This window comes from Gallus gallus, chromosome 11, assembly GCF_016699485.2.
Source record: "Gallus gallus isolate bGalGal1 chromosome 11, bGalGal1.mat.broiler.GRCg7b, whole genome shotgun sequence".
In the NCBI taxonomy this organism is placed as follows: Eukaryota; Metazoa; Chordata; class Aves; order Galliformes; family Phasianidae; genus Gallus; species Gallus gallus.
In genome coordinates, this window is record NC_052542.1 from 1,217,800 (window position 1) to 1,243,352 (window position 25,553).

The 25,553-nt window shown below is 51.8% G+C and overlaps 2 protein-coding genes and 1 long non-coding RNA gene across 4 annotated transcripts; 2 read left to right on the top strand and 1 right to left on the bottom strand.

Moving 5' to 3' along the window:
- Window positions 1-29: 29 nt before the first annotated feature.
- On the top strand, window positions 30-5,056 carry LOC427533 (fibulin 7). Its single transcript, XM_046899588.1, has 9 exons — window positions 30-112; window positions 1,455-1,534; window positions 1,842-1,998; window positions 2,103-2,273; window positions 2,415-2,540; window positions 2,697-2,819; window positions 2,898-3,035; window positions 3,122-3,260; window positions 4,366-5,056. Exons 2-9 carry the CDS (start codon window positions 1,469-1,471, stop codon window positions 4,724-4,726), a joined length of 1,281 nt encoding a protein of 426 aa, XP_046755544.1. The 5' UTR covers window positions 30-112; window positions 1,455-1,468; the 3' UTR covers window positions 4,727-5,056.
- Window positions 5,057-5,567: 511 nt separating this feature from the next.
- ZDHHC1 (zinc finger DHHC-type containing 1) lies at window positions 5,568-23,172 on the top strand. Of its 2 annotated transcripts, none has more exons than XM_046899587.1 (11): window positions 5,568-5,855; window positions 7,541-7,753; window positions 9,055-9,116; window positions 10,190-10,291; window positions 11,078-11,202; window positions 11,499-11,657; window positions 14,537-14,649; window positions 18,175-18,260; window positions 19,530-19,623; window positions 20,265-20,373; window positions 21,002-23,172. In XM_046899587.1, exons 1-11 carry the CDS (start codon window positions 5,823-5,825, stop codon window positions 21,514-21,516), a joined length of 1,611 nt encoding a protein of 536 aa, XP_046755543.1. In that variant the 5' UTR covers window positions 5,568-5,822; the 3' UTR covers window positions 21,517-23,172. The 2 variants fall into 2 exon arrangements, with proteins under 2 accessions (XP_046755543.1, XP_001233039.4); XM_001233038.7 differs by lacking the exon at window positions 9,055-9,116 and adding an exon at window positions 9,408-9,583 and having other exon boundaries at window positions 5,568-5,791.
- LOC121106578 lies at window positions 23,164-25,455 on the bottom strand. Its single transcript, XR_005839127.2, has 2 exons — window positions 25,224-25,455; window positions 23,164-23,820 (listed from the first exon to the last, which is right to left on the bottom strand). It is a non-coding gene; the product is annotated as an uncharacterized LOC121106578 (long non-coding RNA).
- Window positions 25,456-25,553: the final 98 nt, after the last annotated feature.

Sequence of the window (25,553 nt, forward strand, 5' to 3'; positions counted from 1 at the left end):
ATTTGGGGAGGGACGAGCCAGTCCTGCGTGCCCGCCTGTCTGCTTCCAAGATTTGATCCTATTCAGGACTTCAGACAGGCGCTGCTGGTCAGCTTGAACAAAAGGTTGACGGGTGAGTAATAGCTCTGTCAAAACAGTCCCAGGCGGTGGAGACAGCTCGGGGGGGCCCCTCGGTCCCAGCCCCGCTACCGCAGCGGGGTCGGCATCGCAGGCTCTGGGCATCGCCCCCCAGCCCCGCCGCCTGCTTTCCTCCAGCTCCATGAATTAAACATGCCGGGGAGGTAATGCACACTGCTGGGGAGGGAGCTGTGGGCACAGGGCCAAATTCCCGCTCCAGCGAGCTGGGCAACGCGGATACGGGGTGGGCGACAGTGGGAGGGATGCTTGGGGTTGGGTGGGGGGCCCGGAACCCCCTCTGCTTCGAGTGCACTGTCCCAACTCTGGGGTCCCTTGGCACAGGGCAACACGTGAGTCCCCAAAACGAAAGGTCAGTGTAGCCCATGGGTTTCCTGCAGAGCCTCCGGCATCCCCACCAGCTGTGCCATTTGGGATGGGGAGGGATCCGAGCTCCCCGCAGCCCAGCGCAGAGAGCAGCCCGTGTCCCTTCTGTACGCCTTCCTGCAATGAGGGGCAACGCTGGAGCCTCCCACGCAGGGCAGTCCAGGAGCCTCCCTAGCCCTAACATTATCCCTAACCCTAACACTATCCCTAACCCTAACGCTACCCCTCACCCTAACGTTGATGCTGATGCTGACTCTAACCCAACCTGCAATGCAGCCCAGCTACCCCCTCACCCAGTGCACACCCCAAAGCCACCTCTGGTCTCAGGAGCCCTCCCCGTGCTGGGCAGGTGCCTGGATCAGCCCCAAACCATGCACCCATTGTGCCACACGCACTGTGCACCGGTGAGGCTGTGAGCACGGTGACAGCCACCGCCTGGCCCCGGCCATCCCATGTGAGCAGCAGCACGCCATGGCTGCAGGGAAAGCCAGCATCTGCTGCCCGTGTGACATAAAAGGCCCCAAACCCTCTGATCTGTGGAGAGGGAAGGGAGAGGCCAGCGTGGGTGCCAAGGGGAAACTTTCCTATGGCTTGGGCAGGGGAAAAAACAACAAACACTCAGGCATGCAGGCACACACAGAGATTAAATCCCGGTGAGCGGAGGAGCAGGCTGCGAGCAAGTGGCTGAAGGAGACTGAGCTGGGCTGGGAGCTTGGGGAACATCCCGGAGCCCCTGAAATCCAGCAGGTCTGTGGGTAAGGGTGGCTGTGGGGCAATGCCACGTGGTGGTCACAGTGCCATGTCACTGCACGGAGGGTTGTGGGACAGTGGTGTGGGTCTCTGGGTGATGTGGCTGCAAGAGCTTGGGGTGGGGAAGGGAACACCACCTCGGTTCCACCCTGATGGGGCTGTGGTGTGGGGCAGGATGGAATATTGGTGTCTCGTCCTTGCAGCCAGCCCTGCCGCGATGCTCATCCTGCTGCCAGGCTGGGTGGCCCTGTGCATCCTGCAGCTGGCCCTCGGCAGCGCCCAGGTAAGGACCCTGCACCCGAGGTGGGCATGGGTGGGTCACCCCTAGGGCTGCCCGTGGACAAAAGATGGTCTGGGGGCTTTTCCTTATCGGGGAGGGTGCTAGAGCCACCTGGGGGGGTTCAGGCACCTCAAGTGCTGATATAGGAGCAGGCAGAGGGGCTGAGGTTGGAGCAGATGCGGAAGCAAAGGCAGACCTTGCAGTGGGATACGGAGGGATGAGCCCAGAGCAGCCCAGCTGTCCCCAGCTGGCATGGGAGGGGACACGGCCCAGCCCAGCGGGTGATGGGGAGGGCCCCGTGTTCCCCCAGGAGTGCCCGAGCCACCAGCAGGTGCTCAGCACCGTGCGGCAGATGCAGAAGCTGCTGTCGGCACAGGAGGCTGCCCACCTCCAGGGCACGCGCAGCCTCAAGAAGCAGCTCTCAGTGCTGCACAGCCGCATCCAGAGGCTCGCTGGCAAACACAACGGTAACACTCGGCGTCCCCATCGCACCAGCTTGGCTCTCCTGGGCTCCAACCCAGGGATAGCGGTGGGCTCCCATCCTCAGCCGTGTCCATCTGTCCATCCGCAGACACCTGTCCGCTGCTGGCGGTGCCCCTGAACGGGCGGAAGCTGGGCCGGAGCGCTCGGGTGGGCCACGACGTTCACTTCATCTGCAACGCTGGATTTCAGCTGGTGGGCTCGGAGTCGCGCACCTGCCGGCGAGACCGCACCTGGAGCGGCACCCAGCCCTTCTGCAGAAGTGAAGTGCCGTGGGCTCGGGGTCGTGGGGCTGCACAGGGAGCAATCTCGCGTCCCCTGCAGCGGTTGGGTGGCAGGAAGAGGCAGAAATTGGCTAACCCTGCCCCTGCTCTCGTGGTATTTATGGGCTCCTTCTCCCCAGGTATCGATGAATGTTCCAGCAACCCGTGTGCCAATGGTGGGACCTGTGTGGATGGCAACCAGCGCTACACTTGCCTGTGCCCACGAGGCTGGTCAGGAGTCAGCTGCCAGAGCCCTGTCTATGCCTGTAGGTGCTCTCAAACCCATCCCCAGCTCAGCAGAGGCTCAGATTTGGGTTCGGGTGCTTTATGCATCCCTGGAGCGGAGGGGGATGGAATGCTTGCAGGGCCACGCTGTGACCATCTCATCCGTCCCCGCTGGTGACACCACGTCCTTCTTGCAGACTGGGTGACGCTGAGCAACTCATCCTTCAGTCGTCAGCCCCGCTGCGCCGAGGGCCGGCCGGGCTCCCGGCACTGCAGCTGTGATGCCGGCTTCCAGATGCGAGCAGGAGGTGTTTGTCAAGGTACAAAGTGTGAAGAGGGATGAGGCACGATGCGACGGGGCACCTCAGCCCCCATCCATCCCCGCCGTGCCTCCCCAGATGTGGATGAGTGCCAGCTTTTCCAGCCTAACCCCCAGACCCGGATCTGCCTCCACGACTGCCTCAACCTCCCCGGCTCCTACCGCTGCCTCTGCCCACCGGGGTACGTGCTCCATGCCGACCGCAACACCTGTGAGGGTAAGAGGAGGGATGCCGAGCACCCCATATATGCCACGTGGCCGGGAGGATGGCCAACCCCACTCACCCCCTTTTTGCCACTGCAGACGTGGATGAGTGCACTGGGAGCCAGCACAACTGCACCCACGGTGAGCTCTGCATCAACACCTTCGGGGGCCACCGCTGCGTGCGCCCCAAGTGCCCCCCACCACGCCACAACACCAGCTATGTCAAGACCTCCAGCTTGTGAGTATCGTGTGGGCCCTACAAGTGCTATATCACAGCATCCAAGGGCAGCAAGGAGAGCGCTGGCAGCAAATTGTCACACGGAGCGTGCTTGGCGTGCTGCAGGATGCCCCTTGCCAAAGGCTTTGGGACGCTGGTGGCTGCGGGAGCGGGTGGGAGCACCCAAATACAAGGGGGCTTTATGTAGGTGCTGCATAGTGCTCAGAGCTGCAGCCAGAGCAAAGCACCTCTATCCGGGAGCCATGCTCCAGGCTGGCTTTGCTAGAGCTTTAATCAAATGTCAACAGTGCCGGTGCCCAGGACCTGGTGGGGGAACGACGCCATTTCCCCTCCTCTGTACATTTATGTGGTGCCTCTGGCTACAATTCAACATGCAACCCGCCCCCCCCAGTGCTGCTTCTGAGACTGAACTGCTTTGTGCACCACTGGCTCGTTCCCCCTGTCCTGGCACAGCTTTTGCAGCTAGCCAAGCAGAGTAGCATCCCAGCTCCGAGCTGCAGATCTGCATCCAGATCCTGTGCCCAGCCCAAGGACACCTCTCCAAGGCTGGGCATGCTTGAATGTGGCCTCCTTGGGTTGCTCCATCACAGAGCATGAGGCTGGAGGTGCTGAGTGTAGTTGGTGGTCTCCATAAGCTTGTTTGCAAGCAGGCAGTCTGTTCCTCAAGAGCCAAATGACACGGTGGGTCCAGGAGAACCTCATGAGGTTCAGTGTGCAAAGTCTTGCACCTGGGTTGTGGCAACCCCCACTGTCGGTACAATCTAGAGGTCAAGAGGATAGAGCATGGGGGTACTGGGCAGCTGTACATGAGGCAGCAATGTACTCTCAGCCTTGAACTGCATCCAAAGCAGCACAGCCAGCAGGGCAGGGAAGGGATCTGCCCCTCTGCTCGGTGCTAGGTTGCCACACCTAGAGACACCAGAGAGGTGGCAGTGGCCTGTCTCTGCAGACAGCCAAGGTTAGGCTGCATGGGGCTCCGAGCACTGATGGAGCTGTGGGTGTCCCTGCTCACTGCAGGGAGTGGGACCAGATGGCCTCTAAGGTCCTTTCCAACTGAAACAATTCCATGATTCTATGAGTGGTGGTTTCCCTTGTCTCCCGGCAGCCAGTGCGAGAGGAACCCTTGCCCCACGGACAGCCGAGCCTGCCGCCTGGCCGCCACCTCCATCTCCTTCCACTACCTGCCACTCCAGGCCAACCACACCGTGCCCCGCGTCCTCTTCAAGATGTCCACCACCCGCTTCGTGGGTGACAGCCTGCGCTTCGCCATCATAGGTGGCCGGGGCCAGGGCGTCTTTGCCGTGCGGCGCTCCAACCGGCAGACGGGAGAGCTGGTGCTCAGCAGCCCGGTGGTGGGGCCAGCCACGCTAGAGGTGGAGCTGGAGATGAGCGAGTTCTCCCGCAAGGTGCTGCTGGGCAAGCACATCTTCAAGGTCACTGCCTTTGTGTCCCAGTACGAGTTCTGAGATGTGGCTCTGCTGGAGGCAGATGTGGCTCTGGGATGGGAGCAGGAGTGGGATCAGCGTGGTGACCTCAGCCCTCGTCCTGTTAGAGCCATTTCTTGGAGTTGGCCTGAGTGGGTCCTTCCAACTCGGGAGATGCTATGATATCCTAGGATTCCTCATGCTTGCTCACGGCCGATAGAGCATAGCAGAAGACCCCCTGCCCATTGCTGATGCTGCCAGGAGGAATCAAGAAGCCGTGCTGGGGGTTACAGCAGGAGGGGGCCCATCTGTGCCAGCCTGCTGTGCCTCCTCATGCCTCGTACCTATCCAATAAAAGACAAGCGCCTGTAAGGAGGTGTCCTTGCTGCGTGACGAGCATCTTTTGTGGGGCCTGGCTCACGCTCAGCCCCATGGGCAGGCTGCAGGCCCACCAGAGGCACAGAGAGAGCAGCGGGGCTCCCAGCCGGGCCGGGGACAATGGCTTTTTGCCCCCTCAGCCCACGGCCATAGGGCAGGCCACAGGGAAGGGAAAGGCCCCGAGTCCCACACAGGGCCTAGGAGCGAGGAGGGCCGCTGGGGACAGGCTCCTGAGGTGTGCCCCTGCACAAAGCAGCCGCTGTGTGCGGCCCATAAAGCCCTCCTTGTGCTGCGGGCACCGCTCGCCAGCACCTGAGGGCCCGGCAGCGGGGGGAAACCGCCTCAGACAGCGGCTGTGCGGAAGGCCGCCCAGCATCCTCCCATCGCGCGCGGGACCGGCGAGCCGCGCTGGGGCGGGAAGCGAACCAGTGGAGGAAAGCGGGAAGAGGGGCGCGGCGGCGAAACGCGCCCGCTGCTTTTTGTCCCTCGCGGCGCGCCGTAGCCCACCCGTTGCCATGGCGACGGGCCCAGCGGCCTGACCCGCCGCGCTCGCTTCTCTGGGCGAGAAGCTGAGGGGCCGGGCCCGCCCCGGCGCGGCCGCACGGGACCCGCGGGGAGCCCGGCTCCATCGCACTGCCTCCCCCGGCCCCGGGCCTCGCTGCGTGCGGACTGCACGGGGAGACCTGCGGCCTCCGAGTCGATCCCCGGCGTCCGAGCAGCGCTGACTGAGTAAGCCCTGAGCCGGGTGGCGACGCGGTGCATGCCGTGCTTTCCTGAGCGAGAAACGTATCAGGTTTGCTGACGGTACTCAGCTGGGAGGAGAGCAGTGAGAGGCCCTGCGGAGAGATGCAGGCAGATCAGAGGGTTTAACAGGAGCGGTGCTGAAGGTTAATGAGGGCAGCCCCGGCTGCTCACAGCAGGGTGAGGCCGTGGGGCGGCCCCACTGAGCGCCTGGTTGCATGCTGCTGTGTGGGGCAGCAGGTGGACTTCATGGTCATCGGGGTCCTTTCCATTCGGGATGCTCTCTGGTTCTGTAAGAGTAATTTCCAGCCCTTTGCAAGCAGATCTTCTATCTGAACCGCCCTGCTTGTGCTGACGGTTGCTGTCAATGCAATGGGATTTTTCTGGCACTGGAACTGTTATCAAAATGACAACAATGACAACAGTGAGCCAGAGACCTCTGCTCTTTGCATCTCGGCATGCTCCTGCACCAAGGGAGCGGGAGAAGCCCAGCCCTGCAGTCCCACAGCATGCAGAACGGATGCATTTCTTTAGAAAGGCAGGTTCTGTTCAAAGCACAGCCTGGCTCAGTGGCAAGCAGAGAGCTGCAACTGACAGTTCAACTGAGATAGCATCTGTATCTCTTAGCTGTTGTGTAAGCACACAGACATCAAGAGCTAACCAGGTTATGGTTTGTAACTTGTCTTTGCAATTAAATCTTGCTTTCTCCTGCTGGCAGCCCAGGTGTTGTAGGACAGCTCAGTAATCTGGCAGCTTGCTGTGTGGGTGCCCTGCATATGTAACTCTGTTTTGTTCTTCTAGCAACTGTTGGCCTTACAGTGGTGTTGTGTGCAATTACTTTTTCCTCTTTTTGTTCACTTTTTGTTCAGTTTCTAATCTTTCCACTTTGTTGCTGACAAGGGCGCCTCTGTTTTCTTGAATGCTGTGTAGTGCTGAAGCTGTGATTCCATCCACTGTGCTCCAGGAGGGCCACCTGCTTTCTCCTCACCAGCTGGAAGGAAAGCGTGGCATATCTGAGTCAGGTGGCAGCATTTGGGAGGGAGCATATAAACAGGAGGGGGAACAGCTGTTCATGAGGGTAGATAGTGATAGGATAAGGGGGAATGGTTTTAAACTAAGATAGGTGAGATTTAGGTTAGATACGAGGAGGAAGTTTTTCACGCAGAGGGTGGTGACGCACTGAACAGGTTGCCCAACGAGGCTGTGGATGCCCCATCCCTGCAGGCATTCAAGGCCAGGCTGGATGTGGCTCTGGGCAGCCTGGTCTGGTGGTTGGCAACCCTGCACATAGCAGGGGGCTGGAACTGGATGAGCATTGTGGTCCCTTTCAACCCAGGCCATTCTATGATTCTGTGATTTGTTCTGCCATCACCTGGCAGAGCTTTCTGAAATGAACATGTTCCCAAAACAGAGCATATTGTATTCTGTCTCTGGGCTGCCCACCTATGCTCTTTTTACTTGATTTTGGCCTAGATCCATTCAAACGCTGGCAAAACCTTCACAAGTTTCCCTTAGCTGAAAGTTTGGCTTATTGTTGTTTCATGCAGATATCAACACTTGCTTTTAGAATGGGTAATTGTTTTTCCCCCTTTGTTCCTATGGATCCTCTTTGCAGAGAGAAGTCTTCCCTCAGATGACCAGATCCTGGTCTCTAACTTTGTTGGAGCATACATCCGGGACCAGGACTCAGTCGGGATTCTTTTATATCAGTATTTTCTTTTTTCTTTTTTTCTACAGATGAACATCTGCAACAAGCCTCCTAATAAGACAGCTCCAGAGGATTTGGGTGAAGCTGGTCCTAAGGTCCAACGTGCTCGAAGAAATGGCTGGAGCTGGCCTCTGCACCCTTTCCAGATCATTACCTGGCTGCTGTACCTGTTCTTTGCACTGGTTGGCTTTGGAATTCTGGTTCCTCTCCTGCCCCTCCACTGGCTGCCTGCAGGCTATATCGTATCCTTTAGTCAAGAGCAGAACACGAACTGTAATGAATTACCAGTGGAACATTTTAAAACAAGTGGAGAGCATAGGAGAAAACAGCTTAGCAAGACTCTTTTTCTGAACTATAGCCATAATGTTGATTTTCTCCTGTCTCTAGGTCTCTGCTTATTTTGGAACCATCTCTGTTCCTCCGTCTAGGTAGATCATTAACATTCTACTTGTCTCCTTATGTTGTTCTACAAGTGTGCTGCGGGGTTTCAGGGAGGGCATAGGAAAACTAGGGCACTGCTGTTTGCAGAGTGTGGGGTTGTGTGTCTCCAGGAGGATTACTGTCAGTCTTGCTGTAGGGCAAACCAAGGAGAAAATTTCACATTGTTCTGTACCTGGAAAGAAGAAAATCCTTCAGCAGCAGCCTGTTTTGCCATTTGTATTTAAAGCTTCCTTAGCAGAAGCAGGTAACCAAGAAATGTTATAGACAGAATGTTGGGGACAGTTCTGAAAAGATCTTCCTGAGGAATGCACTTATCATAATTTGTACATCTGGAATTCATTGTCCATAGAGCCTTTGATATTTTGGGGATTCTGATACTTTTGTTAATAGTTTTAGTTAAATTTGCATGATTCAGTCATTAATAACATCATCAGCTCACAGTTATTTTTCATCTACCCATCTTACTGAAATCCTTGGTGTTGTCATGCCTCAAACTGTGTAAATTTGTCTGCCACATATCATCATAACTCAATCTAACGTCATTCTTATTGATCAAACCAGCATACCCCAAAGCTTTACTGCCAGTTAGTACTAATGCCTCTTTTTTTTTTTCCTTACCACACTACTGTGTTTTCCATAGACTTTAATAGGATCAATGATTTGCATATCTGGTTGCGTAGCAAATAACCAAGAAGATTAATTGTTGCATGCATGCCCATTTATTTCAGTGTTTTGAGAAGCAAGCTCTAGCGTGCAATGGTTTACCAGAAACAAAACATTGCTGCTTTCTTTCCAAATATTGGCAGTCACTTGAGGTTTGATCAAAAGTGCTTCTAAAGCTTATATGCTCTGCCTTGTGACTGTGTTTTGGAAATAAGGATTCAAACAGGTGATGTTTTGAGGTATAAATGACATGTCCTGTCAGTAAATTCTGTAGGACCATAGTTGATAGGGGTGATCCTCTTCCTTGTGATTCTGGAGGAAGAGGAAAGCAAGGCGTTCAGTGCTAGTTCCTTGATGTGACTTTTTCTCTCTCTTTTTTGGAACTTTGGTCTATTGAAGGGGCACGTGCACAGCCTTAACTGCCTGTTACTTTCCAAAGATTCTGTATGGACTAAGAAGCGTGAACCTGCGCCATCAGGCTGCACGTAGGGTCAGATTCTGGTAAGTAAAGGTAAACTTTAAAAACCCCTCTGCAAGGGAGGGCATTTCCATGAGGCAGAATAGTACTTTATGAGGAGTGTTTTTCCTGTAGATTTAGTTATCTTTTTTGCAGAGGATGTTAGTTACAGTGAGACAGTTGAACTTCTCTGTTAATAAAGCTCAGATTAATGTGCTGTGATCAGTTATATGGTAATCTGTAGTCCCTATATTCCTTGTCTCTGTGGGCTTTGTGTATTAAGAATAAAATATATACATTAAATCACTCCTACAATCCTTAACTGTGTGCTTCAGTGTCCAGGAGTGTGTTTTATCTACCATTTAGTTGTTCATCTTACTGCAGTCTCCATTGATCCTGCGGATGCAAAAGTGCGAGAAAAAAACTATCTAGGGCCTCTGGCCACCTTCAATCGTAATCAGCATGCACATGTCATTGAAAACCATCATTGCCATGTCTGTGATGTAAATGTGTAAGTATCTTCTCTTTTCTTTCTACTAATCTTTCTTCTTCACCATTGCACTTTGTCATTGGATGCTTCTTTACGGTTAGACTCTAAGATTGAAGTCAAGTTCCTGAAGCTCTTAGCTCTGCAGTGCCAGTGAGCCTTCATTCCCAGCTCAGTGAGCATCCACTGTCAAATGTGAGCATGGTTCTGTGTGTTACTCAATTGCTCTCATGTTGTGTGGAGAGGACTCTGCTGTTCTTTGTTATCTGGATGTTGGCGTTCAATCTGAGAACAGCGTGTAACTTGTATGCATGTGCTTGTGTTTGGCTTGATGCTAATGTGATAGGAGAATTGCCTGGAGGGCAGGTTGTAAGGTTTGTAGAATTGCTTAAGGGCTTAAAACAAGAAAGCAATGGTCTCAGAATTCGAAATCACACCGTGCATTAAAAAGGCAAACTTTGCAATGTTTGGGATCGTGGTCCAGCAATAGTGAATAGAGCCAATACATTTGGGAATTTAATCATTCTTGTTGTAGATACGTTTGGTTCCCAGGCTCTCTGCTGCTGTACCCCCCTGTGCTTGTGTCTCTAGTAAAGGCATGCCACTCTAACACCACCCTTCCTTTGGCAGGAGTGCCAAATCGAAGCACTGTGGATCTTGCAACAAGTGTGTGCGTGGCTTTGATCACCACTGCAAATGGCTCAACAACTGTGTGGGAGAGAGGAATTACTGGTAAGGGCTTGGCACTGTGGCAGGAACACATCGCTGCCTAAATAATATCCCCCTTCCCCAGGATGCTCCTGCATCTCAGTCTGATCTGCTCTCAGCCACACAAAACCACTTTTCTTTTAGATCCCAGCTGAATAAAATCAGTCATGAAGAAACTAGGTGGGAAATGCAAGCACTGCTATGACATCCACATAACTAGGGATAAAATCCCTACGCTTAGTAGTCAGATGTCTACAGGTGAAAGCAGAAAACTTGATTATCTTACTTGGTATTAGGAAAACATGATGGGATGTTAAGTGGAGGGCTGTAATGCTTGAGATAACTGGAGTGGGAGTAGGTCCATGATCATGCTGTTGTTCCCATCTCTGAATCCAGGCTGCCTGCTTTCCCTCCAAGGTTTGCCAATTGGCAGGAGTTACAGCAGCACATGGGCAAATCTGATCTGTGTCAAGTTTAAGGTAAAGAATAAGGAGGCTCACACTGATTATTGCTTCTCTGCTCACTTTCCTGCACTAGAGCCACACGTGGAGCAGAGTTGTTCCTGCTGAGTGCCAGGATACGCTGCCTGGAGATCTTGTTCAGCGAGCTCTTTTTCTGTCACACATATACTTGACTGCTTTCTAACTACAATTGTTTAAAGAGTCACAGTTACTCTTAGGGTATGAAACAAGGCTCTTGTCCAGCGTCTGTGAAAGTGCCACAGTAATATGAGATAGCTATATATATCTGTCTCTTGAATTGTGTCTGTGATGTTACTGAAGCCACTCAGAGTTCCCACTTCTTTGGCAGGTTCTTTTTGAACAGTGTGGTGTCTGCCATCCTGGGCCTTGGCCTTCTGCTGCTCATTGCTTTCTACGTCTTTATTGAGTTCTTCCTTAACCCCACAATGCTTCGTTCTGACCGTCACTATGAAGGTAAGAGCACTGCATCCTGGGAATCAGACAGCACATTCTTGAGGATTCTTCCACATTCTCCTCCCATTCCTTATTCCTTCAGTTCTACAAGTGTGCTCAGCTGATGGAACGTTTCCTTCTTGTACCCTCTAAATTGATCTTCCTACAGACCTTGCAGGCACAAAGTTTCTTAAGCCTCACGTGCATAATAGGCCTGCAGCTCGTTTTGAGTTACAAATATTTCCATCTATAAAGCTGAGTCAGAGATACTTACTGCATGGACAGCCTACAGACCTCCTGCTGCTTTTGTTTTACAGGTCTGAAGAACCACACAGATGTCTGGTTTGTGTTTCTGCCTGCTGTTCCTGTTCAGACTCGGGCACCTGCCATTTTGTTCTCAGCTGGCACTTTTATTCTTCTGAGCCTGGTGACTGTGAGCCTGCTAGGCCACCTCTTGACCTTTCACATCTATCTTAGTAAGTATTTTCCTGTCATCTGCATCCCCATTTCATTTTCCTTTAGCTACTGCTTCTTTTGCATTCCTTGTGTGCTCATCCATGTTACAAACTTAGAAGATTATCATTGAAGAGGTAGAAAGTAGGGGGTTTAACATTTTGTGTCTTTGCAAAGGGTGGATTGGAGCCAGTGAAAAGCCTTTTCCAACCTGAGTCAGGTTCCTCAGCAGCATTTTTAATTCATTCTCTCGGAAATTTCTAGTAAGGCTGCCACCCATCAATACAATTTCCTTCATTCAGGGATGAGTCTTAGAAAGCATACAGAACTTTAGAATCCAGATAAACTTAGAGTTCACTTGTTGAGCTACATCAGTAGCCATTTCCAAAATGTCTTGGGTGGTGTTTGGACAGTTGCAAGTAAGTCTTGAAGGTTAAATGATGGCATCTTAAATGGAAGAAATAAATGAAGAATTGTAACTGAACTGTTCTTGGCTAATACAATAGTGAGAGACTTTATTTGGAAAATGCATATGATTTTATATAGTCCATAAGAAGCTTATCTGGGTCACATTTTCTGTGGTTACAGATTGATAGAGCATCCCAGCTGGTTCTGTGTAATGCCACTTTGGTGCTGTGGGGCTTACCAGCTGAAACACAGCGTGCAGTGCCATTCTCTAGAACCAGTGCTTCTGTGATACAAGAGATCCTGTTTCTCTGGACTCATTTTCTAGTGAGGCCCAACTCCCAGATCAGATTTTGTTACGGAAGTTGTACTGTGTTGACACAGAATGACTTGTGGGACTCAGAGAGAGAAGCTTTCAGAAGGGCTCCTCATTAGGTCTCCTACTTGGTGCTGTATCAAGAGGGACAGTTTTTGTCTGGAAGTGCAGTTGGTCATCAAACACTATTTTTTCCAGTCTTTGTCTGGAGTGGAGCCTGTGCTATTTGCATTCTGTAAGTCATGTGAGAGAAGATCTTGCAGTAGTCAGTGGGGTCAAAGCTGGGGGAGGAGGGATGTGCTAGAAGAGAGGTGGAGGTGCTGCTTACACAGAAGGCAACACAAATGAAGTCAGCACAGACCAGTGCAGTTCCAGCTGCGGTCACAGCCTGTGATCTTACTTTCTTGGTGTAATTACAAGTTGACTTTTATTTGGTTAATGGTGTTGCCTGGGAATTTTAAAGGTTGATCTACCACTACAGAAAGACTAAAAAGCATCACAGTGCTGGGGCAACTCCAGGAACGTTTCCTTTGGCTGAAGAAGACAGCGTTATTCTGTGCAGCACTGAACAGCACGTTACCTTGTCTACCCATACAGCTTCCACAAGAGGGTGCTCCGTCCTCGGGATAACGATGCTCTTTCCCTTGTCAAACAGTAACGTTCTGTGTGACCAAAGCCCAGTTCTGTGTGTAGAACCCAGTCCTGCTCTGGGTTTTTTTTGTTGTTGTCTAAATGTGAATTATTTGTCCTCCTTCAGAACCAATTTGAAGGCACATCAACATTCAGTTTTGACCCGGCTTAATGTGATCTTTTCAGAATGACTGTCCTGGCTTTAATTACTTGCTGCTGTCACAGTAGGTTATTCTCAAAGCAGTTGATCCGTGTGATCGCAATTACATCTAGATTGAGATGCAGTTGTAGAGGCACTCAGTGAAGCATTGCACGTCAGAAGTTTGGAGAGAGGTGTTTGTTTTATTCTTTAATTATGTGCTGCACATTATGTGCTGCAGTGCTGTCTGCCAAATGCAGTGCTTTCGTCTAAAGAACCATTTAAAAACATTGCAAAAGTTGCTCTGCCGAGTGTGCAGAAACCAATGAATTCTGACCCCCAAACGCTTTGTAACCATATTCTGTTTCATAAATAATGCATGCAGATAGAATTCTACTAGCATTTGCCAGCATCCTGCACCTTCCTCATTAAATACATTCTCTGATCACTTGGCTGCAGACTTGCTTTTGTTTTTTATGGTCTGACTTCCTGGCCAAGTGCATCTTGGATTCTTTTTTCTTCATAAGGCCATTGCTTGCCTCTGCGCTCCCCCGCTTCCCTGCAGTGTATCTGTGTGTCTAAGGGCATGGTGCTGAGGGGTAAGATACTACTGGAACAAATTAATTCAGGCACAGCAGAGATTTTAGTCTAGATGTCCCACATCCTGAGCGTCTGATTTAACTGCATGCTACTGTAAACAGGAATAACGCTTCCAGACTGAAGTCAGAAACGACAGCATCCATTTCTGGCTTCTGTGTTCTAAAAATACTACGACATCATGAGGAGAGGAACGCCTTAGTTTTGAATCCCCGTAATGTTTGGAGTCTCTTGAGGAAACCAAGCTGCTCAGAAATGTCAGATGCTTTTGCTCATTCATGGAAGCAGATGTGTTTGTGTCTGTAGGACGTTAAGAGCACATAAACTCAGGCCCATATAAACTTTGGGCATGTCTGTTTGGCACAAGATGAATGGGCATCCAGTGCTCACTGTTTTGGACGTTCATTGTCTCAGTCTTCTTTCTGGGCTGCACCAACCTGCTGGCTTTCTTTTCTACGTTGAGTATTATGTATCTTTTGACTGCTCGCTATGCAACGCAGAGCTTTCCAGTGTTGCATATGAATAATGGATTTGCTCTGAAATGAGCTGAATGAAATTCTGCCACACAAAAGGCAATGCCCCGCGTATGTGAGACGTTTAACTGAGCACTGTGCTGATGAGAAAGTGCTGCCATGATGACAATAAAGGATACAGTAAGATAAGCAGTGCAAAGGTGCTTTTGGCTTGGAGTATCAGTCTTCTCATGTATATAGTTACTATTGAAACAAGGAGTTTTTCAGGCTGTTTGTGAGCTGTCCGTGTAATCGGGAGTGGCCTTTCACACACTGACAGCTGCTCTCTTTCTTTCCTCCCAGTGTGGAGCAAACTGACTACATATGAGTACATCCTGCAGCAGCGTGCCCAGCAAGAGGCCAAAGAAGCAGACAAGCAGCCGGATCCTGGTCCCACCCAGGTGATACCCAGTCAGGTACTCGCTGTACTTGTGATCCATTTCCCATAGAACAACCTTATTCATCAGCTGCCTAGAGCTTGCTTCAGTTTTGTAAGCTTCAAATGGTAGAGGCAGCTGCCCCAGATGGGACTTTGGAGGCACCTTTGAGGAGTTGAGCTGTGAGTAGAATGTGAGAGAGCCTACGGCCTGTAACTTGATGAGCACTTCAGGCATTAGCAAGTACTGCTTTCAAACGAATCAGTCCCACCCACTCTCTTCTTCCACCACTTGTTCTGGGCCCTGGACTATCTGTTCTCCTTTGCCAACGCAGCTGTTTGTTACAGTCATGCAGTGAACAGGGTGGGGGAGCTCATCTGGGTAAGAATAAACTTTATTAAAAAAAGAGTTGAGGTAGTGTTTAGCCGGGCCAGCTCCCTCCCATTTGGTTCACCAAGCAGTCACATAACTGCTTGTGTCAGCATGAAAGAGGATGACTGAAGAGTGGGAAGGTCCCATCTCTGGAAAGGACGGGACTGTCTGTTTTGATGGCACTGTGCATTTTGCTGGTCTATGTGCATGGTGTTGTAGGTCATGACTGGATAAACTGAGGTTAATCATCAGGCAGCTAGTATGGGCCAGTTTAACTATCTGGAAAAAGAAAGGAGCGCCAATCCATTTCAGAAACAACCCAGAGAGCTTTGTTTTCCTTTGAGATGAGTCTACACAGTGCTAAGGTCCTTGTGATTACCACCATGCTGATCTGTATTGCTGTACTGTGGGACTCCTCAGTTCTGCTGCACTGTGCAGTGGAATACATAAGACTGATGCTCTCACTGAAAGGTTAGGTGTAATTTATCTTGCTACAAGACAGCTTTGTCCCCTGAGTGCTCCAAATTTGACTGAACAACATTTGTATTGGTTTGGATGGGGGAATTGACAAGAAACTTCCAGAAGTCCCTCCTAGTCTGAATTATTCTGGGATCCTGCAAGCCCGTAACTCTACCTAGCTTTTGTGAGTGGAGTGAGTTGCCTTCTATATAACTAGTTTTGTATTTCATAAGAAACTAATTAAATCCAAGCTTAGTCCACATCTTCTGTGAATTGATCCTGTGGTCTCTCTGGACTCATTAATGGCTTTTCCCTATCAAAGGAAGAGGGAAAGTGAGCTAATTCCCTTTCTGTGTGATGTGGAGATCTCAGCTTTTCGTATACATTTTTTGTTCCCTGTTGGGAAATCTGAACTTTGAGTTTGAAGGGAGGTTTCCATAACAGCAAGGATGTTTGGCGCTTTGTCTCGTACAGCTTTGCCTACCACGACCATTAAAGCAATAATGAAACATCAGCACTCATGATTTCCTGGTTACCAGATTTTAATCTCTACTGAAAATACACCTAAGAAAGGTGAGCTGTGTGTGCCTACATCTGGGATGTGGCCATTCAGCTGTGTTCTCCTGTCTGCAGGGGTGGTTGTCTAGAAGTGTGTGAGTATGGTTCATTTGAGGCTTGCAGAAGTGGGGTGAAAAGGAGCTCTGTTTCCGTGCTGCAGTCAATACCTTGGGGAGCAGTAGGGACTGGAAGATGCCCAGTAACATTGTTAAGAACACTGTTAACCCCCCAGACTTTCCTTGTTCCTCACATAGCAACCAGAGATAAACACAAACAAATACATGGAGTAGGAGTACACCAAGTGACTCGCCTTTTGTAAGCTGCATTGACTACAGCCTTCAGCTTGAACACAGAGGCCCTTTGTAACTGATCCAAGATCCTGCAAGCATCAAATAGAAATTGTGTTCTTCCCACCTTTGTCTTAACTGTTCATTCACTACAGAGAGTAAGAAGAGATGTTTCCCATGTTGGTGGAGCCTTCTTTAAGCCTGTGTGCTGGTTCAGCCTTTGGCTATGTTGAGGCTAAAGGATTATAGGAGACCTGAGCGTGGCCAGCAGTTGTGAGGTGGCAGTGAGCTTTGGGAGCTGGGATTTCAGTGGGGTTAGCAGTCTGTTTGCAGCAGGAGTAAGAGCTGAACCCGAGTGAGCTGATGGGGAGGGGCAGCTCCATCAGGCTGGCAGCTGCCAGTTGTGTGGGAGCTGAGGGATGCTGGGGCTCTGTGCTGTGCTTTGGTCATGCAGAGGGAATGGTGCATTTTCTACTGGTCGAGTCTTCTTCCATTTGTTTCTGCTTGTCAGCTCTGATGGGTTGCGTTCTCTGTGCAGCTGCTTTGGTTATACATAATTTAAAAAGCCAAGATGTACAAAATGAATTTTTTTTAAAGGCTCTTCTCTTGCCTACTTGGAAAGCATTGCTTGTGGTATCCCCAAGATGCATTTTGTTAACCTCCTTTGAAATACCAGGCCTGCAGTCCTGCTTGCTTGCTGTGGATATCAAATCCTGATGATTTCCCCTTGCTGTGCACAGTCTCACAAGAATATCTCCTGCTACAGCTATTTCAGCATGCTGTGCAGGGAATACCTGCATCTACCACTGCTTCCAGTGACATGAAGCTGTGGCTGATCTCCTTTCTTTGTGACTCGGGTGTATGAGGTTGGTGTGTCAGTGTTAGGAATTTGGTCTCCAAGGAGCTCTGAGGAACAATTCATGTACACTTGGTGCTCAGGCAATGATGACTGATGATCTGAGTTACAAATTCAGAGTGAAATATCCCCAGATCATTAATCCTGCACTGGGATGAACCCTGCTTTTCTTAGTGAGCCCCCTGCAGTATCGTTCTCAAACCTCAAAGTTCTAATGTTTAAGGTTGCTGAACCAATTCCCTTCAATTTGATGCCAGCACCTATAAGATAATTGCAGATTTCTTTCTACATTTGCAAGACCAATTAAAATAAGAGCACTTTACAAAATGCAGCAAGCCTGAACTCTTTCCAGCTTGGCAGCTCTCTTATCTACAATTCCATGAGTACAGGGACTCCAGATCTCCATGCCAAGGTTTTTGAGAGCAACTAGTAATTGGTGAAGTCTCTCTGCTGGCACAGGAAGAAGAGTGGCCGAAGATGAGCAGTGCAGTGTGTTGGCTGTGTTGCTGGGGGTGTTGTCCCCAGTGCCTTCTGGCAGCACTGGCAATGTGTGTCAGGGGCTTTGTACTCCCTTTGTATCTTGTAATTTCTTCTGGAGTCCATGTAACGTTGAGGGTTTTCACATGCTGTTGTATCAGCCCATAACTCAAGATTACAGGAGTCTTCTGCAGCTCTTTGCAGTTGGCTTTCATTTTTACTGTCTCACATGAGGCAGCATCATCACAGGTCCATCACTTGGTCTTCCAACCACCCCAACTGCATGCTCTTGGGGGAGAACCAGGAGCCCTTCTCTGTAATTCAGATACTTGGATTTAGGAGGCTTCTTTGTTAAACCTTCTTTTATGCTTATAAGAATATGCAAGCTGAAAATTCAGAGTTGTGCCACATCCTTTGCTGAGTTTCAGCTGTGATAGCTCTAATGACAAAACGCATGGCGTATGGGAGGAAGAAAACACCTCTGTAGTGAAAATCCCTCTCCCGTGTGTCCCTCTTGTTCTGAAAATGTGAATTCTTTCTGTTTGGTCATTTCAGGAAGCAGACTTACTTTCAGCTAACCCTGGCCATACAGACCCTGGTGTTCCGGTGGAGGACTTCTCAGCAGTCAACTCAGAAAAATGGTGAGTCTCCCAGAGATGTGTGCTGAATCATCCCTAAAGTCTAAAGAGCAGAAGGAGCACCAGTGTTTCCACCAAGACATGCTGAATTCATTGAGTTTCAAGAGGGCAAATACATGCAGGAGTACTTACCTCCCTTCCTCTGGGACAGTAACTTTCCTGAAACTAGAGTTTTACAGTAAAATTACTTTAAAGCTGCCTGAAATAGATCTGGGAGCTCCGCTTAAACTTGCAACAAATTTCTACAGTGTGACTGAAGGAGGTGGTCTGCTTTGTGAGCAACTGTGAAATGAGAAGGCCTGCTAACTTTGGGATTTAGGCTTAGAGAGCTGTGGAGTAGCAAGTCACATCAAGTGAGTATCTGAGGTTGTCTTGAATGCTGAGCTACTGGGGCTTTGAGAGGTGATTGTACATAGCTCATCACACCTTGTGAATGCTCACATCCTTAACAAGGCTGAGGTTCTTAGCAAGAGGTCTAACTGGAGGCTGAAGTCTACAAGGTACGAGGGGATTCCACTGAAATGTAACTTTACCCTGTGCATTTTTGCTGCCGTGTCTCAGTTCATCAGCTGGTCGAGTGACCTGCTCAGCATTATGTCCTACTCTGCTTCTGAGTCAGAAAATCCAGCCTTAGCCCATTTCCAGATTCCCTAGAGATTTTTTTCCCCTGTAAATTGTAAGGAATCAGGCTGAACAAAAGCCATTTCAGGTTGCGTTGGTGCCCATTTGAATGTTGGTGCCCCCACACTGAATCTCTCTTCTCAGGCCATAAGGTTTTTCTCTCAGAATCAAGTTTCAGCTCCACGTGGAAGCCAAGTGATGGTGCAGAGTACTGACAGCATCCACTGCTAAGAGCCCCTATATCACAAAAAGGGGTTTCTTCTGTTGCCAGCTTAAACTTCTGGGTGATTTTGTCCCACAGTTCCTATACTGAACTCATTATCATCATAAGGTTTCAGGCTGTCAGGAGACATGAATCACAGTATGAATCAGTGTAGTTTATGATATGAGGCGAGCAGTCACAGGAAAACAGCGTCCTTGTCTCTTAATTAAGCCTTGCCTATTAACTCATGTCCTTGGGGAAGGGAGAGGAAACTCTTGGTGTTTTGTGCACGGTTGCACGGGAACAGCTTTCCTGCAGTCAGGCAGGGTGTGCAGTGCAAAGCAAGGGCTGCCTTAGCATGACTGAAGCTGGCCCTGTGCAAGAAAGGTGAGCATCACAGTTAAGCAGTGTCTGAGGGAAGCATCTGATGTCTCTGCCGTGTGCTTTAGCTTTTCAAAGCTCTATGTCCACACCAATGAAGCTGATCCTGAAGGCAGCTCCTCTCCTGACCTCCCATCTCTTCACTTTGTGGCCCCTTTGCAGGTAAGCAGGAGTCCTGCTGTGTGCTCTGCTCTCTGATGGTCATCCATCAGGCTGCATGAGGACAAACTTGCTCCGGTGCAAACTGTGCTTCCCTCGTCCTGTCCTCAGTGTGTGTGCAGGGATGGCTGTGCCCTGTGGTCACTGCATCCAGACAATGCTCTCCTGCCTCAGCTCCCACATGTGAGCAGATGCATTCTGCTGTTGCTTCACAGACTTGCAGCTGAGCTGTAATACATGGAGCCTATGCAGTATCTCGCCATTCCAGTGCTGTTCAGTGACTGCACACCTGTGTGTGCTTCTGTAGAGCAAAATCCAACAGTTTATGCATTCAAATATGGAGGCTAAAGCACCTGCCCAGGGGAGTATAGCAGGTGTGGGTGTGAAGCTTTAGTGCATGAAATAGCTGCCCAAAGGGAAGTTTTCTGCTTTTTTTTAAATTGATTTACCTGTATACAGCTGCTTTCCCCACTTCCCCTGGTGGTTCATAGTGGTGCCCTCCTTTCCTCTAAGCTCATTAATTAGCTATCTTATCCAGATGATAAGACAAAATCCTTTTCTACTATACTTGTATCTTGGACAAGGGCTATCTCTCCCTTGGTATGACGTGTGCTGTGTGACTTTGTGGCTTCTTGCTTTCACAGAGACAGAAAAAAAGGAGAAAGAAGATGCTAAGGACTTCTTCCTCAGTGATGGAGAGCACATCTAAACCACACACCGGACCTTGGGCTTCTTTTCCAGGTCCCCAGTCAGGTGAGTGTGCATCACTCATCTCCTTTGCTTTGTGACTCTTCCAGTTCACTGCAGTGTGAAGGAATTAATACAAACTTGCTTTTAGAAAGTAGAGACAAGAAAAAAAGCAAAGAACAAACTCCCTGGAGAAGAGCAGATACAAACTTTATTTGGAAGCAGCTGTGTTGTGAAGAGCTAATTGGGTTGTGATGCCAGCTCTTCCTTGCTCTGTGTTAGGAATTAAAGCTTTAAACATGCTCTTTCTTGGAACCATTAGCTGAGGTAGCTGAGAAGAAGGGCTCTTCTTGCTCCTTAATCATCCTGCTCAAGGTGTTAATACAGCAGCACAATTAAACAGCAGTGGTGCTCGTTTCAGTTCTGTTTTCCTGAGGAGGAAGGCACAGCAAAAACTATCATGGTGGTGGCTGTACCATGGACTGCTTTTGTTTTTAAAGGAGAAATTGGTCAGATGAGCAAGAGGGAAATGTAGATCTTCATAAACAATATTAGGCTGCTTAAGCAACTGTGTCAGCAGCACTGGGGGCAGGGGTTCCCCAGCTGATGGATCGGCCATGTCAGGGTTGACATCTGTGGGGCTGACGGATCTTTCTCTCCTTGACCTTCCCTGTCTCTTTCATTCCATCTCTAGAGTTTCCAGCCACAACTGCTGCCGCCTCCTCCTCCCACAGCCCTCTCCTCCTGGTGCCGACCATTCCCCTGCCTGCTGCAGTGCAGGCAGCAGCACCCCCAGCTGACTATCACTCCGAGTCTGCTGAGTCCATGGATGAGATTCCCGTGGCTCAGACTCACCTCGGCAGCACAGCCCTTCACAGCTCTCATAAGAACAGCTCAAGCAATGCTCGGCGCTGTCCCGTGTCCACACCTGATCCCAAGCATTGCAAGGGGAAGAGTCTGTACTCTGGGCACAAGGTAAAAAGGAAAAGCTGCCAGCAAGACAGACGTATGGAACGAGATCTGGAACTTTTTTCTAAGACTCCTGCTGTGTTTGTAAGTAAGAGCAGTGGAGAACCTCATGTCTCTCAGCCCCGGCCTGGTGGGAGCACATCTGAGCCACAGCACAGAAAATGCACCAGCAAACGGCATCTGGGCAGCCATGATCCGTGCTTAAAGGACATAAGGACAAACACCACAGTGCCCGAGTGACCATCCTTCCAAAGCCACAGCCTTTGGGGGTGAAGCAAGATGTTCTTTTTCTATTTGTCTGTTTCTGTTCAAAGGTTTCCACTCCAGCAACTCACTCTCTGGTGACAGCAGCATTGCTGCGTGTGATGCTGTCCGACTTCCAGCACACTTAGCTGAGAGGCAACAAAAGCCCTGCTGCATCACGTTCTTAGGGCTGCTGCCTTCTGAGCTCGGACTGCCCTGAGCCCACTTCCACTCTCCTCGTTAAGGGGAACAGGTTTTCCAGATAGAGAAGTGCCCAGGACTGCCCGGGTGGGTGCTTTGACACGTTGCCAGAGGGAACTAAACTAGAGCGTTCTCCATAGGAAAGGGCTGTGTGCTCCCGACGCCCTGCAGACTAATACTGCAGTAAGTTTCATGCTGTAGGATAAAACAAGGCTGCATCTCCACTGTCTGTTGGTACCCTGAAAACTCAATTTTCCACCTGACTCCACCCAGGCTTTGGATCGTGCCTGGGGCCCTCAGCTGGTAGTCAGGGAGTGACCTGAGGATAGTTCTGTCCCTGTGCCGCCTTTCACTGTGCACCTTCAAGCCAAGTCCACCAGCATATGCTCTAAAGCAGTGTGCTTTGACCTGCTCAACTGCATCTTTCCAGCAGCCTAGAGTGCCCTACAGTGCGCCTTTCTCAGCAGAAGTTTCTAAAGACGCAGCAGGTCCCAAAAGCTTTTCATTTCCTGGGCTTGCCAAGAGATATTAATCCACAACCCGAGTGTGGATGTTCTGTATTGCAAAAAAAAATCCCACACCTGACACCAGGCCACAGAGCCAGTGCCTGGAGTCACTGCTCTGTGGTGGTGGTGAGAGCAGAGGGTGATGTGGGCTGCAAAGCCTGTGCTTCTCTGTGCTCTGTGGGCAGCACGTCTTGCTTTGCATTCCTGGATGGGTGCTGGAGCCTGGGCTGCCAGGAAGCCCATATTTGCCTAGCAGCCAGCTCCCTCAGAGCCTGGGATAGCAGCGGAGCAACCCGCTGGACCTCCCCACCAGCACTGTGTGCCTGGCATCATTCCTCACCTGACAGCTGCACGGCCTCCATGGCCACCACCCTGAGCTGTGGTTGCCACCTTGGCCCCTTGCACCGTGTCTAACAGCCCCTGCCTGGGTGTGATGGGGAGGGCAGTGTGCCCTGAGTGCCAGCAGCTGGCCCAGCTCCCTCAGGAAGGGAGGGTGCAGGGGATGTGTGAGCATCCAGCTGCTTTCTGTCGAGCACATCTTGTTCCAAGGCCATCTCCAGGGGTTGTGTTACCCACAGCCGGTCCCCAGCCCATGCTCTCTGCCCTGGAGGTTATAGTACTGAAGGGACAGAGAGCTGAGCTGTCCTCTGAACACCTCTGAGGGGCAGAGGATGGCCCCTGGAAAGTATCCTTTGTGTTTGGGCAGGCAGATTTTCTGCTGTTTCTCCCTGTTTGCTGCCATCCAAGAGAGCTGCACCCTGTGGGGGGGGGCTTTTGAGGCCAGCTGTCCCCTTACTCTCAAAGCATCCGACATCCATCTCCAGCAGTGTAGCAGAGTAGCTCTGTGTTCTCTTACCCTTTGCCCGTGCAGACCCGGTCCCAAAGTTAAGTATGGAGCTCTTTATTAGCTCTGTCCACAATAAAGTTTTCTACGCCCTTTGCTAAATCGTTTCCTCTTTATTTCTTCTGGCAGCCATTCATTTAGCCGCCCCGTCGGTGATGCCCAGCTCTGCCATCCAGCACTGTGTCCCGCCAGGCTTTGCCCTTTGGGTGGGGATGGCTCTGTGAGCGCTCAGAGGGGCTCCCTTTGGGAAGCCCAGGGGGCTTTGGGGGGTCCCAATGCTGCAATCTGTGGGCATAGCCGTGCCCCAGCAGGACGGGCTCCCAGCGCTGTGTATGGGCTCTGCTCTGCACGTTGCAGGACTGTGTGTGCATCAATGGTGGCTGACTTCAGCACGCTGGGCATTAAGGTTGCATGCTGTGCACCCAAGAGTGGAAATGGTGATGCTGGGATGTCCTCAGCTCCCAGCAGAGCTGCCGTGCCCCGGGAGAGCATCTGAGCTGCCTCCCGCAGCAGGCTGTCCCAGCAGCGGGACGCGGTGCCCCAGCTCCGCCAGGAGACATTGCGGCTCTGTAGAAGGGATGAGCGGCTCGTCCTCAGGATGCTGACGGCTTTCTGGAGCCCTTCCCAGCGCCGGGTTATAAATCACGGCCCCTTTGCTTTCATCTTCCGGCACTGCGTGGTGTCTTCTCTTTGAAGTCAGGGTGACCTTCCTTTGGGAAATGCCTTTGATGCGACAGTGCTGGGAGGACCCTGAGCGGAGGAGGCGGACGGAGCTGCAGCCCCTCTGCCCCTCACCTCACCCCATGGGGCAGAGCAGTGGGGCAGGGCCCGCCCGCACACCCCGTGTGCATCTCCGCTGCTGTCAGACACAGCTAAGCCCCGCTAATGCCTTCTGGACGCGCCGTCGCCAGGGTTACCATATACATATTGCACAACCTCCGAAACACTTCCCTCTGTTTTGTAGCAACTTGCTCTATAGGAGCGGCGCTCCCACGTAACCTCATCCCACCCCGGTGCTCCGTGGCGGTGCCCATGGGAGGAGGATGGGATGCACAGGGTGCGTGTCCCTGCTCGGGGTGCGCTCTGAGCTCAGCGCCCTGCGGGTGACCCCAGTGTGGGATGCACGCCTGGCGCACAGCGGGCTGAGCATCGGAGTAGCGCCGCTCCTTGGGTGCTGGGAACACCCCGATCCTTTCTGCAAATCATCAAAAGGGGAAAGTCCCCGGGGTGCGGGCACCGGGCCGCGGCCACGCTCGGTCCATGGCACCTCCTGCTTGGCTCCAGCCTGAGCCCCGGCCTCCTCCCGGCCTTCCTTTTTCCATGCTGCGTGAGGAGCCGCGGGAGCCAACCCAGGACCTGGCTTTGACGCCTTCCGTCCCGACAGGGCTGTCATAGTGACAACAAATGCACAACAAACCCCAGCCCTTAGAAACCGAAACCTGACCTGCTCGACCCGGCCCGTGGGAGGGCGATGGGGCAGCGCGCCCGGCTCGGCTCCGGGCCCTTCTCACTGGGCTCCCCAGATGTGCCAGCCCTTGGTGCCAGCCATGTCCCAAGGTGTGCCGCCCCTTGTTCACCCCGATGTGCTGCCCGTTGGTTATCCGGATGCGTCACCCCTTGGCTGCCAAGATACGGCACCCTTTGGCCACCCAGACTCTTCTGAGCTCCGTCCCAGCAGATGCTCAGCAGCCCTTTGGGGACACCCACTTGCAGACGTGCTCAAGGGCAGCCTGCTGTGCGCAGCTCCACTGGGTGAGGTGACCTCCAACCTACGGCAGCAGGCCAAGGCGGGCAGAGGAGGAGGGCTTGGTGGGTGCTTTGCCATAGAATCATTTCTGCTTTTCTCTGAGTCTCCAAGGAGATCAAAAAAATACCCAGAAAACAGCAAGAAAAATCCAACTTCCTCCGGGCTGCCACTCTGCGAGAGCTCCTTATCGCCTCCCAGCACGGCTCCACGGGCCCCCATCCAGGGGTTGGGCGATAGGGACAGTTCTGCTCCCAGAGAGCGGTGATGCAGTGGCACAGCTGCCCAGGGAGGGGGGATTCGTCGTCCCTGGAGGTGTCCCGGAGCCGTGGGGATGCGGCACTGAGGGACGCGGGCAGTGGGCACGGTGGGGTGGGCTGGGATTGGGACCTGAGAGCTCTTTTCCAACCTTCGTGGTTCTGCGGTTCCGTGGTTCTGGGCTGATGGCAGAGCGAGGATGGAGGATGAGGGAGGAAGGACGGAGGACGGCAGAGGGAGGACGCGGGGATGGAGCCGCCGACCCCTTCTCACAGAGCCAGGAGGGGCTCCGGGTCCCCCCGCGCCCATTCCTTCCCGGCTCCCCCCCGCAGAACGGCGGCGGGCGGACACCTCCGGCCCCGTGTCGGTCCGGGCAGGGCGGGAGGGGGCGGCCCCGCGTTCCGTCCCGCAGCCCCTCCCGCAGCCGTGGGCCGGCGCGGCGCCAGAGCGGGGCCTTAAACTGCGGCGGCGGCGGCGGCCG

Excerpts from the sequence above, each read along its gene's own strand:
- LOC427533 (XM_046899588.1), top strand. The coding sequence starts at position 1,469 with ATGCTCATCCTGCTGCCAGGCTGGGTGGCCCTGTGCATCCTGCAGCTG. Across the intron at positions 2,541-2,696 it reads CCAGAGCCCTGTCTATGCCT|ACTGGGTGACGCTGAGCAAC; the intron begins GTAGGTGCTCTC and ends TCCTTCTTGCAG. Across the intron at positions 2,820-2,897 it reads AGCAGGAGGTGTTTGTCAAG|ATGTGGATGAGTGCCAGCTT; the intron begins GTACAAAGTGTG and ends GTGCCTCCCCAG.
- ZDHHC1 (XM_001233038.7), top strand. The coding sequence starts at position 7,541 with ATGAACATCTGCAACAAGCCTCCTAATAAGACAGCTCCAGAGGATTTG. Across the intron at positions 7,754-9,407 it reads GGCTGCCTGCAGGCTATATC|TGTCCAGGAGTGTGTTTTAT; the intron begins GTATCCTTTAGT and ends TGTGTGCTTCAG. Across the intron at positions 19,624-20,264 it reads ACTTTGTGGCCCCTTTGCAG|AGACAGAAAAAAAGGAGAAA; the intron begins GTAAGCAGGAGT and ends TTGCTTTCACAG.